Source organism: Erpetoichthys calabaricus, chromosome 11 (genome assembly GCF_900747795.2).
Source record: "Erpetoichthys calabaricus chromosome 11, fErpCal1.3, whole genome shotgun sequence".
NCBI lineage: Eukaryota > Metazoa > Chordata > Cladistia > Polypteriformes > Polypteridae > Erpetoichthys > Erpetoichthys calabaricus.
In genome coordinates, this window is record NC_041404.2 from 11,897,163 (window position 1) to 11,911,642 (window position 14,480).

General features: G+C 42.8%; 1 protein-coding gene across 4 annotated transcripts in view; it reads right to left on the reverse strand.

The window, feature by feature from the left end:
* The window catches only part of ebf1a (EBF transcription factor 1a), a 181,040-nt gene that overhangs the window by 45,546 nt on the left and 121,014 nt on the right, over nucleotides 1-14,480 (reverse strand). For all 4 annotated transcript variants that reach the window (XM_028812678.2, XM_028812680.2, XM_028812677.2 and 1 more), the window contains exons 9-10: nucleotides 4,183-4,313; nucleotides 1,536-1,662 (exon numbers count right to left, since the gene is read on the reverse strand). In XM_028812678.2, coding sequence (XP_028668511.1) covers nucleotides 1,536-1,662; nucleotides 4,183-4,313 — 258 coding nt within the window. The remainder of the gene's footprint in view (nucleotides 1-1,535; nucleotides 1,663-4,182; nucleotides 4,314-14,480) is intronic.

A 14,480-nucleotide genomic window follows, 5' to 3' on the forward strand; every position in this document is an offset into this window, starting at 1 on the left:
AAATTGTTCGCTCCCATTTTGTAGCGTTTGACAGCTGCCCCAGTCTAATGCGTCTCCCAGCTGTCACCAGTTAATGCCAAGTCGCCCAGATTATTGCCCACTGGCAACTGGACACACAGTCATGCCAACTGGAACCAGTTTAGAACAGTAAATACAAAATCCTACAAATCTCAGGGACCACTTGGCTGGCACTCTTTGTATGGCAGTTCTCTGCCAGTCTGTCTTTTTTAAGCCTATAAAGGTATGTGTGCCAGCTTTCCCCTCATTTCTAATGCTTTTTATTGTGCATGGCCTTGAGCCCCAGTTAAACCCACACACATATGATTCAAAAGACAAAGCATAAACAAACTAAAGATAAAAGCGGGCACTGCCCTCAGGGTAGTATTCAATAATAGTTGTCAGCCAAAACAAGGAGAAGGAAGCATGGAGTATCCTTCTGTTCCCAGAACACTACAGACTGACATGTCATTCAGAAACCTAAGTCCAACTAATGGACACTGACCACAGTATGCCCACCTGCTACCTAGCTATAAACATCTAAGAAGGCCAAGAAACACATTAGAAATAAGTACTAAGAGCAAGAAACCCAGGGCCACAGATTTAGGTTGAGCCTATGCCCCAGTTGATAGTTAGCAGTATTTCTAAGGGAGGTTATGGAGCACATCAATGCCAGCAAGTCTATTTCCTGGCCAAGCTCTGCTGCTACAGGGGTGTCAGTCTAGCATCTAGAAGCAGAGGCTGAATATTGTCTATTGGGCACATAGTGCACCAAGTGATAGAAGAGTTCATTGTGTGAAGAGCTGGGAGTCTTAGGAACTGCCTTGTAGCCATGACATATGAATATCCCTTCCTTACTAGCATCATGGCCTGACAGGCCACAGTAAGGTCTAGGTCTTTTTTTAATTAAAGAAGCTTTCAGAACCCTGGCTCCTCCTTACACGTCTTTTGTGTTGAAAGGCCCCAGAACACAATGCCAGACCCTCAGTCTAAAAGGGTCAAATCCCATGGAATTCTGCTTGTCATTTTAATGACAGTGTACTGCCCTGACAATGTGAAAACTCAACTTCATGTGACAGCATCTTGTCCTTTTATTCCAACACACCAACGTTTTGTTGGCACCATACATGATGACAGCCCCTTTGGCAATACAATGGCAGTTTATTAGACCACAAGATGGCAAGGGGCCCATGATTCTTAAAAGAGCAGCAGTCCTTCAGAGCCTCACATTATACAAGTCACCAAGTATCCAATACAAGGCATAGTAGGGGCACCCAATATGATGCCTACCACTTGGCATTCAACACAATGGTAGTTCTTTACACTTCAATTAAATTCCAGTCTACCAACACCAAACCCAGTAGCAGTCTGTCAGACTTCAAAATGATTCTCCTCATTAACTTTTCTACAAAGACTGATGTGCCACAATTGCCTGAACACAGCTCAACTCAGGGCTAGACCCCATGATTTTTCCAGGGCGCCAATCCTCTGTTAGTCCAAACATCTAGAGCACGAAAGGCACTACAAGAAGATCTTACCTGTGTAGATGAAACGCCCAGGGGTGCCCTTACAAAACTGCTTCGACTTGTAAGACAGTGTGACCTCTACCACCCCAGGGATGTGGCGAGGAGGGGTCTGCACTCGAATGGCATGTGGAGTGATGAGCTGTGGATTAAGAGACAGGCCACATTAGAGGCAGTAAATCCTGCTGTCTGTTTCAGAAACCACAACGTTACCTAATAGGTAGCCACAAAGGAGGCCGTTTAAGCATCCCTTTACATTTCAGTGTGACTTCTGTTTAATTTCCTTCCAAAGGCACAGGCCACAGAAATCAAAAGTATTACTCTGTAAACTGGCCTGCTAACATGAGTGGGTCTGGACAAACTACAGAAGGGTGGGGCTCATCAGAGTGGGTGGAACCACTGAGAGGTGGGATGGATCCTGCTCTGAATAACACAAGTATAATCAGACTGGAATGATTAAACTCAGACTGGGAATATATCACCTTCTGGTTGGGGGGCATTCCACTCTTTCTGGGAAAACTTACACCACAGGCCAGGGTCCTAAGCAAATAAATAAAAAAAAAAACATCAACAGACTGGGAGATTCATTTCAGAGTGAGAAGGTTTTTGTTGGTATAGAATTTCATTTCTACTGAAAGATTTTACTTCAGACAGGAATAGTTTAGTTCAGGTGTTCTTTCATACTCTTCAAATCATTTAATCATCTCACACCTACTCAAATGCAGTTTGAAATTATGGGGTTTGGGTTCTGTTCTGGTGGCATCAGGCCTAAGGCAGGAACTAACCCTGGAGGAGAGATGCCAATCCATCACAGATCAGGCTCAACCCCATTCAAGTTATTGGGTCCAATATAGCATCTCCAATTGACTTAATGAGTACATCTTTAGGAAGTGGGAGCAGAAAACCAGCACAGTGAAGGGATACGCAACAGGAAACTGTATAATATCATACCACGCCATATACTATGCTATACCTTAGTTTAATATACTATGCTACAGCAGCAAAACCAAAGAGCTGGTGGTGGATTTTTAGGAGGCCCAGACCCCTCATAGACCCAGTGATCATCAAAGGTGACTGTGTGCAGATGGTGCAGACCTATAAATATCTGGGAGTGCAGCTGGATGATAAATTAGACTGGACTGCCAATACTGATGCGCTGTGCAAGAAAGGACAGAGTCGGTTATACTACCTTAGAAGGCTGGCGTCCTTCAACATCTGCAATAAGATGCTGCAGATGTTCTATCAGACAGTTGTGGCGAGCGCCCTCTTCTACGCGGTGGTGTGCTGGGGAGGCAGCATTAAGAGGAAAGACGCCTCACGTCTGGACAAACTGGTGAGGAAGGCAAGCTCTATTGTTGGCATGGAGCTGGACAGTTTAACATCTGTGGCAGAGCGAAGGGCGCTCAGCAGGCTCCTATCAGTTATGGAGAATCCACTGCATCCACTTAATAGTATCATCTCCAGACAGAAGAGCAGCTTCAGCGACAGACTGCTGTCAATGTCCTGCTCCACTGACAGATTGAGGAGATCGTTCCTCCCCCAAACTATGCGACTCTTTAATTCCACCCAGAGGGGTAAATGTTAACATTCAACATTATACATAGTTATTGTCTGTTTTCTGTTTTTCACCTGCATTGTTATCATTCTTTAATTTAATATTATTTATTGTATCAGTATGCTGCTGCTGAAGAATGTGAATTTCCCATTGGGATTAATAAAGTATCTATCTATCTATCTATCTATCTATCTATCTATCTATCTATCTATCTATCTATCTATCTATCTATCTATCTATCTATCTACACTACACTGTACTATTCTATGACATACCATACCATATCATACTATACTTATACCATACAAGACCATATTACAGTATACCATATGACATTATACTATGCAACACTATATAGTATATACTATGCCATACCATACCATAAAAATCCCTCACACACTAGATAATGTAACACACATGTATGTGGGATTTGGCAGGACAACCAAGGACCCAGAGAAAGTCACCTACAGTAAAAGAGTGTCTACCTAAATCCAATAAACAGATAGTGACTATCCACAGATAGTGGGGTGACTGGGGAGGTTAATCTCTCACTGGGAGAACCAGATGCATTGCACTTTAAAGGTTTCCATTAATTCAGAATGGATTTACGTCAGGCAGGGTGGGTTCTGCAGGTCTGCTCCTTCTGGTAGAATTCACTTCACTCTGTTCAAACTGGAAAAATGACAAAACTCCTTTGGGACTATCAAGACTCTAATCTTGGACTGGCACTCAGATTCACCTCAGACTCTGTGCACAGTCTCCTAAGTGGATATGAGGGCTGATGGCATTGGTGGGCTTTGCCAGTATTGGCCTCCTTCCATTACATGTTTTACTAGTTTATCTGTCTTTATATTACAGTATTTAGCTGATGAGCAGCATGGCCTAGTGTCCAAGGTGCTGTGCTGCAAACCACAAGACTTCCAATTTAGTCTCCCCCAATGACTCGTTGTGTGCCCTTAAATTAACCAGTTAGCCTTCCCATGGTTCAATTACAAAAGTCTGCTTTGTAAGTCACTTTGGATAAAGCATTGACTAAACATATCCAAATCAATGAGAATGACAGCAAAAGTCATCCTCTAGTCTACAGTAATACGTAATCATACTCACCTCACTCCATACCAGCATTGTACCGAAAATGACTTGAAGGCCATCAAAGAAATTGTCCCCAATGATGATGACGGTAGCTCCACCTGTGGTCCAGCCTTCACTGGGGCTGATAGCCTTGATGCACGGGGTGGCTGTTTCAAGGATGTGAAGGCAGTGACAAAGAAAGAAAAAAGGGAAAATGGGCACATTTAGTAAGTCCTGGTTGAACAGAGAGTGCTGATAAGTCAGCAAATTAACATGAACATGGTCTTGAAGGGTATATCAGGCCGTCCTGGGGAAAATGCAGCACTGAGGTGGCACCACCCTCTGAGACATACTAAATGGGCACTAGGTAAACAGACAGGCAGCCAGGCTGAGTCTTTACATATTTAAATAATGAATTTTACCAGATGTTCATTCAAATACTAGTAATAGATTAAAGAAGCTCATCTATCAATTCATTCATTCATTTTTAAACCAACTCAATCAAACCAGAGACTCAGTGTGAAAAATAAGGCCACATGTTGATATTTTGTTCATTTTGTTTCAGGAAAAAAGTAATCCATCCATCCATCATCCAACCTGCTATATCCTAACTACAGGGTCACGGGAACCAATCCCAGCCAACACAGGGCGCAAGGCAGGAAACAAACACCGGACAGGGCGCCAGCCCACCGCAGGGCACACACACACACATGCACACACACCAAGCACACACTAGGGACAATTTAGAATCACCAATGCACCTAACCTGCATGTCTTTGAACTGTGGGAGGAAACCGAAGTACCCGGAGGAAACCCATGCAGACACGGGGAGAACATGCAAACTCCACGCAGGGAGGACCCAGGAAGCGAACCCAAGTCTCCTAACTGCAAGGCAGCAGTGCTACCCACTGCGCCACCGTGCCACCCCAAAAAGTAATCCAACATCCAAATTTTTCATCTGAAAAGGTGTCCCCCCCCCAAAGCTCAGCAACGTTTTCTAGTATGAACAAACTTCTCAATACCAGCGCTATCTCCACATTTCTACCACCTTTAGGCCTGGGCTTTGGTTTGGCCATTACAACACACTTCTCCTTCTTTAACTTTGGCTCCACCTACATAGATGGGCTGTCACACGCCAGAGGTAGTAGTAGTGGAACACAAATCAGAGGTAGGCAGCATTTCGGTGGATTACAGCACAGACGTATGTGGACACACACACTAGGCCAGTTTCGCTCATCCATCATGCATGTGCACACACACACACACACACGCACACAGACACAGGGATCAGTTTCACTCATCCATCCATTTTCTGAATTCTCATCATGACGTAAAAGGGAGCCAATTCTAGCAAAAATAACCACAAGGCAGGTGCGGACTCAAGCACCTCCTACAGTTACCCACACTGGACCAGTTCACCTAAACGGTATGTCTTCAAGATGTGTAAGAAACCAGAGCAGCAGAAGATATACAAAGCCTGCATGTGTCACTGTTAATCACAGAACAGAAGTCTGTGAAACTGAGAGGCAGCATCTCAGACACTGAAATACCAAAGCATCCTAACTCCGTCCGGCTTTACTTCTCCAGTAGATTTTTTTGACCCAAAGTAAAATTCATGAAGACAGCTTGTCAGGTTTCTTGGCCAGCAAAGCACTCACAAACCCTAACACTACCACAGATATGTTTGGCACTGTAAAATGTTCAAATTGTGGCATATACATTTTAATTTTTGCCTGGTTTAGTGTAAAGGGGCCCATGTAGTCCAAAGTGTATTACTTTTGAATTATATTTATATTTAACATTTCTCCAAACCTCTGGAGGAACATCCTAACACTTATTGGTGAGGGTATCACTGTTTTTTTCTGTAGCTAATTTTACTCTACTATAAATATTATTTTTGCAGTGTTTTTCTGATGCTAGAATCATAAACAACAACTTTATCCAAGGAAATAGAGGCCTAAAGATCAGTGGATGTTGTTCTGGCATTCTCAGTGACTTACAGAGTGGTTTTACAATTTTATACTTTGCTCTTGGAGTGACTTGAGCATGCTAGTGACCCATGGAAGAAAGACAGTCTCAAGTTTCTTCCATTTCAGAAATGTCATTGACTGCAGTTTAGTGCAGCTTCTAGGCTTTAGAAATAACATTGAATACATCTTGTAAAGTGATCTGGTCAAAATCAGTACAGTAATTATTGTTTTCAGGACTTTTATTTGAGAAAGCAATGTGCCTCCTAAATCTGCGTGGTGGGAATTTCAGTGAGGTGATGAACGAGAGATTTTTGTGAGATTTATGTAGCACAGGGAGGACTCATATCAGTCAGGATTGCTTTGTTATGCATTGTCACAGTTGGGCTGGTTGATATTAACTGTACACACTGGCATGCTGTGTTTTTCATCAAAGAAATGAAAAATTAGGAAAATTTGGTGCATTAGTTCTTTCTGACCCCCTTTAATACAAAACTAAGGCTCATCTGATCACAATAGGTCTAAAACTTTAAGACAACATAAGCATATCTCACTATGTGGTGCATAGTGTACTTTATTTTCTTCTCTGATGAAAGTGAACAATTTCCAAAACCTTAAATAAGACGCTCAAGCTGCCATGTCCCAATTCAGGTTTGGTGGGGCCAGAGATTATTATGATGGCATTGGCTGCAAGACAGTGGACGAGGCAGCAGTTCACCACAGGGCTCATTCACACACACTCACACAGGACCAGGAGCAATTAGTGCTGAAGCTGGGAAGACTCACTATCCCAGGGCAGGGACACGTGGTGATGGAGACAGAGTTCATTACATAGATAGACTGGAAAGACACAATAGAAAACACAAAGATAGCATGAGCAAGAAAGACATGACTGGCACTATATAACACAATCAGATATAAAAGGTACTATGTGATAGATCAGTGTTTCCCAACCATTTTTTCTGTGGTTTTTGTAGCCAAAAACATCCCAAGGCCTACCACTATTTTACCATCCACAAACACATTATATCTCTTGCATATGCTCAACTATCCAAAGGAGCTAGACTACTAGAAAAGCCGGTAAAAAAACAGCTCCGAGATCAGTGTTTGCAGACATGGTACGTAGTGAGCACTTGGATGGCATCTCCCAGCTGCTACATCCCTTTGCCTGCCCCTCTCTACCTCAAAAGCAACTCATATGCAGCAGCCATGAGATGCACCCAAAGTGTTGTAAATGCTGTGTCCGCAACTTAGCAATGGTGGAGCTGCTTTTATGTCAGCTTCTCCAGGTAGTCCTATCTTACTTGAGGCAGGTCTTGACCACCCGAGGAACTTGTCCCTCTCAGGGTCAGACACTAGCATGATACACTATTGTTTCCAGAGCACACCTGGGTAGCTGTCATGACGCACCACTGTGCCGCAGCACACTGATTGAAAAACACTGTGAGAGATACTGTAGATAGATAGATAGATAGATAGATAGATAGATAGATAGATAGATAGATAGATAGATAGATAGATAGATAGATAGATAGATAGATAGATAGATAGATAGATAGATAGATAGATAGATAGATAGATAGATAGATAGATAGATAGATTTGGTTGATTTTGGGTGAAGCTGAAAAGATGCAGGAGTCAAGATAAATACATGGAATGCCATTATAAAGTTGCCATCCTGCCTCTTTTTCGAGCTCTGCCCTTCTTCTCATTAGCTTTGCTTCAAACTCATTAAATTCTAAACAGTGCCTCTTATAGTAAACACACTTCACAAGAATATTCAACAAATGAGAGGAAGCCATTCAGTCCATCAAGCTTGTTCAGGGAATAACTAAGCTGACCCAATATCTCATCCAGATACTTATTAAAGGTTGTCAATGTTTCTGCTTCAACTCCATAGTTTGGTAGTTTGTTTCAGATTCCCACAACTCTTTGCATAAAGAAGTGTTTTCCTAAATGCCCTTTCTCTTAATTTCAACTGGTGTGCTCGAGTACGTGATTCAACCTTATATTGAAAGAATTCAACTAGATCTGCTTTATCAATGTGTTTAAGAATGTTGAAACCCTAAATTAGGTCCTCATGTAGTCTCCTTAACTTGAAACTAAACCGATTTAATTGTCTATCACAGTAAGGCATGTTTTAAAGTCCCAGGATGCACCTGGTTGCTCTCCTCTGTACAGCTTCAAGTGCTACTATGTCTTTATTGTAGCAGGGCGAACAGCACTGCACACTGTACTCCAGACACGACCTCACTAGTGCATTATATAGTTTAGTATAATGTCCCTTGACTTATATTTAACAGGTTTTCTGAAATAATCTAACATTTTATTAGCCTTTTTATTGCTTAGATGATGTAAAGTTTGTGTCAACATAAACACCTACGTACTTTTCAGAGGTTGCTTCCTGTACGACAGTGTCTCCCATCTTGCATTTGAAATGCATGTTCCTTTTGCCCAAGTGTACCTCTTTGCACTTTTCTACATTAAACTGCAATTTCACCCAGTCCTCAAGCTTGTCAAGAGTCTTTCTGAATTGTTTTTGCTGTCTCCTCAGTGTCTGCCATTTCTCCAATATTAGTATCATCGGTAACTTTCACAAGTTTACTAACTTTATCAAAATCAATGTTGTTAATATAAAGCAGAAGAAGTAACAGTGCCAGGACAGACCCCTGAGGGACTCCACTGATGACCTCACTCGATATGGCGCATTCTTCTCTTATCTGCATTCTTTTCCTTCTGCCAGTTAACCAACTTGAGATCCAGTTTTATAGGTTACCTCTGATGCCTACAGCTTCTAGTTTCAGGAATTAATCTTTGGTGTGGGACTGTGTCGAGGCTTTTTGAAAGTCTAAGTAAATTATGTCATATGCTACTCCACTTGCCTGTTCAAAAAAATCTAAAAGACATTCCAAATACTTACACATTCATCTTCTACAGTCGGTGCCTCAGCAGGCTAAATGATATCTTACGTCTGTGAGTCAACCAGTGGCCTTTAAAGTCCAGCACCTTAGCCACAAGTCCATCCTCCAGCTCACCTTCTCATTCACAGGCCTGACTGAGATGGAGGTCAGTGAACGGCAGGCGCACACAGGCTTGTAATTAAGTAATCGGCCATCAGACTGAGAAGCGTCACTCAGCACTCAGTTCACCCTTTGTTACAACAATGATCACTTCACAATAAAACCCCGCGCACTCCCAGAGGCCCTCTGAGGCACAAAATGCTAATTCCAGTGATTATACATACACTTTTATTAAATATTACCAGGCCCCGCTTGTTTGAGGGCCTTGCAAACCTGATTGTTTTACGAGAGCCGTGTAAATGTCATTCGCGTCTCGCTCGCAGCAGGCAGACAATTTTGAGTCCTTACAAGAGTCGATCAAAGGCCAAGAGCTGGGGGAATTGCTGAGAAAACACGGACAAGCGATAAAAATCTAACAGATTAATTGGTTTAAATTTCATTTCAGGATGTTGAACTTTGACTCCCGACTCAAATGCCGCCTTGCAAACCAAGGCAGACTAATTATCAGACTTGTAATTTGCTCTGGGACGTAGATACAGGCACTTGCCACCCACCCATCTTGGGAATGCAGCCACTGTGGGGGGCTGAAATATCTGGGATTCCCCACTTTCAATCTGCTTTGATTTAGTACAACTGAAAAAGAAAGGCTCTGGGGTCAGGTAACACTCGATTTGGGCACTCAGTGGGAGAAGAGAAAGTCTGCTGTGCCGAGGTAGGGACACTAACAGTAAGAAACAAATCAGGTCAGTGGGGCTTCTGAAATGCCCAACATCAGCCAATCAGCCAAAAGCCTACCAGTGACTGACACAGGCCCCTTCCAATCAGGGCTTTCGCTTCTCCTGAGGCGCTGACATTTTGACCTGTGAAGAGGCTTGAGTCAAGCCTGAGCGTGCAGGTGGAGACCATATTCGGTGCCATGGGGCCGCAATCACATTAAAATGGTCACAGCACTTCCCTGGCAGCTCTGCTCTCTGAGCATCCTGCTTCCTGCCCCCAAAAGGGGCACAACCCTCCCACAGAGATCAGCCAATGGGGTTTTAAAGCTCAGGGGAAATCAGCAGAGCCCCGGTGTTCCGGGGACAGGAAGCCCTCTGAAAAACACAACTATAAATACCCTAACTGTCAGGTGGGAGCGGGTCACACTCACCGTCTGCACCGCTTTGTCTTCTAGCTGTTTGCCTGCTGACATGTGAGCAAAGGTTCATTGTTTGAAACAGAGAGAGCAGCTTGTACCCCTGTTTGAAGCGGGCAGCCACACTGCTGTCATTCTTTAAGATGACAGAAGCAGACACAACAATGGCCCTGCAGTGGCCAAAGGAGTCATATTAGCTTGTGCCACTGCCATATGAAAGGCTCTATAAAGAAAACCTGCCTAAGGCTATGCAGTAGTTACTTGGCTATTCAAAAAATTATATTTATAATCTTGACCTAGCCAACTTCATATGAAAAGTACTATATACTGTATTTAGAAAATCATATCAAGTGCTAGGTGGCATGGTGGCCCAGTGCTTTGTGCTGCTGCTTCATGGGGTCAATGTCCTGTACTGGAAAGCGGAGCCTGGTCAGAAATCAGCTGGTTCTCTCTGTATTCATGTGAGTTTTTTATCCTTGTACTCTGATTTCCTTGCACCTCCTAAAGATGTGCAGGGTATGATAAATTGTCCCAATATGAGTGGGTGATTGTGCTCTGCAATGGGCTGGCATTTCATAAAGGGTTGAGTTATGTCTTACATCCAATGCAGAATTCGGTTAAATAGGTTTAAGAATACTGAGTCATTTACTGTTGTCAGTTGTCTAAAGGATGTGAAAGGCACTATATGAATTGACAGTTATGGGATCACCTTGTAATACCCTGGTCACAAATTGCACTGCATAAACAATTTTTATGGATTCTCTAGATGCAGGAATATGAAAGGCAATATATCAATGACTTTACTTGATGTAATCTGCAAATAGTCTGACTGCAAATGGAAGTCTGAAAAATTAAATTGTGAATCCATGATGAACTATGATGCTTCTTCCACTTCTCATTTCTGCCATGCACCCTGTTCCACTGAAATAGGTGCCATCTCCATGTGACTAGAAAAATTAATGAAACAATGACCCCAATTATAACTTAGTAATATGGGCAATATGTTAGATAAGATGTTTTATTAAGGACATTCCCTAACTTCATGGGTGTAAAGGCACTATACAAGAAACTCAGTGTGCTGTCTTTCTATAGACTTTTACTATAAAAAGCACCGGATAAATTACTAAATATTTTTGGTGTGATGACGCTATATGCACATAATTATTGGCTTAATTTGCTTAATATAAATTAAAAACATTGGCGTAGCTGTCTTAGACCTTCCAAGTGCTCGGTTCAGCTCCTGACCAGCTTACTGCCTGTGTGCAGTTTGAATCTTTTATTCATGTCTATATAGACACTTCTCCTCGGACTTGTTTCCTGCCTCTCAGGTGCAGCTGTTACCATTACTGCCCCAGAGATCCACAGTCTAGGGTTTAAATCCCAGGCTGATCAGCACCTGTGTGAAGTTTGCAGGTTCACCCTGTGCATAAATACATTTTCCTCCATAAAAAGGGCACATGTTTAGAACAGTAACTGATGATTACAAACTGGTCCAGTGTGAAGGACCAGTGCCTAATTCAGATTTTGGCTCTCATCCTATCTTTGATTTTGCCAGGACTGGCACCAATTCCCCATGACCCTGAATGGGATAACATTTAAAAAAAGATGGATGGGTGGAAAGTTTACTTACCGAATGTCACTATATGAAACCTTGCTTTAGCTGCTTTACAGCAAAAGGCACTAAAAAAACTGTCTTGTGACAGCTTCTTAACAACTTTTGTTATGGGAACTCCTTCAGTATATGAGTGTAAAAGACATTAAAAAATGCTGTGTGTGATTGAGCTTTAAAATTACATTTTCTAATACAGAACTGGAATTTGTAATGCTGATATTAAAGGAAATTGATCTATATTGCATATAAATTATGTATCCAGGGCAGGGTGCCAACCCACCACAGGACACACACAAACACACCCACACACCAAGCACACACTAGGGCCAATTTAGAATCGCCAATCCACCTAACCTGCATGTCTTTGGACTGTGGGAGGAAACCGGAGCGCCGGGAGGAAACCCATGCAGACACGGGGAGGACCCGGGAAGCGAACCCGGGTCCCCAGGTCTCCCAACTGCGAGGCAGCAGCGCTACCCACTGCGCCACCGTGCCGCCAGCATTAGCAGAGCGGAGCTAGCAGCGTGGGCGTCAGCATGTAAATTCTGGCGGCAGAAAAGTTTGAGGGGCGGCAACCTGCAGGAGCGCGGCTGAAGGAGGAGCGGCGCGGGCTCCGTCTCTGTCAGTGCTGTGCTAAGCGGACTTGTAACCAAAGGAGCTTCTTAGCTGGCAGGGTGTTAGCAAGCGGCGGTTGTTTCAACGCCGGGACCAGAATACCGGAGCAGTTTAAAGAGATACTATTTACGTGCCTGGGGCCTAAACACTGAACCTCATTCAGGAATACCTTTCTTTTTAAATATGGATGGTAGAACTCGATTGTAATTAGTTCCATAATTCTCAGTTTATTTTAATTTCCCGGTTTTTTTTTCTTCAAATAAATGTGTCATTAACTCAAGTGTTATAACTTCAAAGCACCTCGTTCGTCTTTCTTTATTCATTTACGTTTCGAGATTATATATATATATATATATAGAGAGAGAGAGAGAGAGAAAAGCCAAGCAAAATGACACCTTTTATTGGCTAACTAAAAAGATTACAATATGCAAGCTTTCGAGGCAACTCAGACCCCTTCTTCAGGCAAGCCCCGAAAGCTTGCATATTGTAATCTTTTTAGTTAGCCAATAAAAGGTGTCATTTTGCTTGGCTTTTCTCAACATTCATAATGGCTAACACGGTACAACACCCTAGTACTATATATATATATATATATATATATATATATGGTTGAAATAGTTTACTGTCAAATAAATGCAAAGAGTACGCGACACGTGTTTCGCCCTCATTCTGGGCTCATCAGGCGTACACACTCCACTCCACTGCACTCCCTCTCGGGAATCGAACCTCGGACGTCAGCGCCAGAGGCGATGCCCCTAACGTTGCGCCACGGCGTGTGGTTCGTTTATTTGACAGCATGTAGATCGGGGTAATTACATTCACGGCATTCGTAGTCTGTGTCACAATCTGATTGTATGGGTGGTTACCTACCAGGTAATATATATATATATATATATATATATATATATAGTACACGTTTATGTCCACTACTACCCGCCACTATTTTTTCCGCAACGCGAACACCTAATTGCCATTAATCTAAAAACATTTTTATGCCGACCATTTGTATTCAATTAACACTAAAATACATGAAAATTGGCATAATTAATTTCATAATAACTTAATTTATCAGAACGGCCCTTACAAGGCATTGCCCGCCATTGAGTACAGTTTAATAAAGTTGTTTACCTAAGCTTTATCGCTACAAGTTTCACATTCAAAGGCGTGGCTTCTTGATCTTTTATGGTCTTTCCCAACTACTTAACGATGTTCTTTGGAGCCAAGATGCTCAAGATAATGCGGGAAGACGGGTGAGTAACTCATGATACTGCCTGCGGATCGCCACGCTCTGTACGGCAGGCTGCAACGAGGACAGCCTCTGAATGCCACGTCACCGACGTCGAGCCCGCCCGAAACTCCCATTCGCGCTCAATTCGGCAGGAGTACTGGAGCTGGAATGGCTGAAAAGGTGATCGTGTCTCGGTGAAAATTCAGATTCATTATGAGTAGGAAAACGAGAAAGGGTATTTAAATTACTTTGTTCATAAACATTTTCGTAAACTAGTAGTTCGTAATGTGGGGAAGCTTTATATACATCCATCTACCCACCCATCCGTATTCTCAACCAAATTTACCCTGAGCTGGAGCCTGTCCTAGCAAGCATAGGGCGCTGGGTGGGAACAATCCGTGGACAGGGTGCCTTTCCATCGTAGGCTTGTATACACGTTGTACGTAATCTAAGTACGCGTTTATAGGGTCACTATTGTCACAAGTATAGAGTATTTGGAAATTCTTACTTGCAGAACCTTCTTGCAGACGTTGAGTTAGACTGGGCACTCCTGAAAGGGCAGATGTTAGTTTTTTGGGGCACTAAGGAGCAGCTTGGGGCTGCGGCCCTGTTCCCACCACAGTTTATGAGTGATTGGCCTTTTAAAGAAATGAGCTTAGAGTCCAGTGTGGAACAGAGGCAAAGGTTTATATGGAGTGGAAAAGGAGGTCAAGGACAGAGCATGGAGTAAAAGATGTGGTTTAAAAGTCAAGGATCAGCA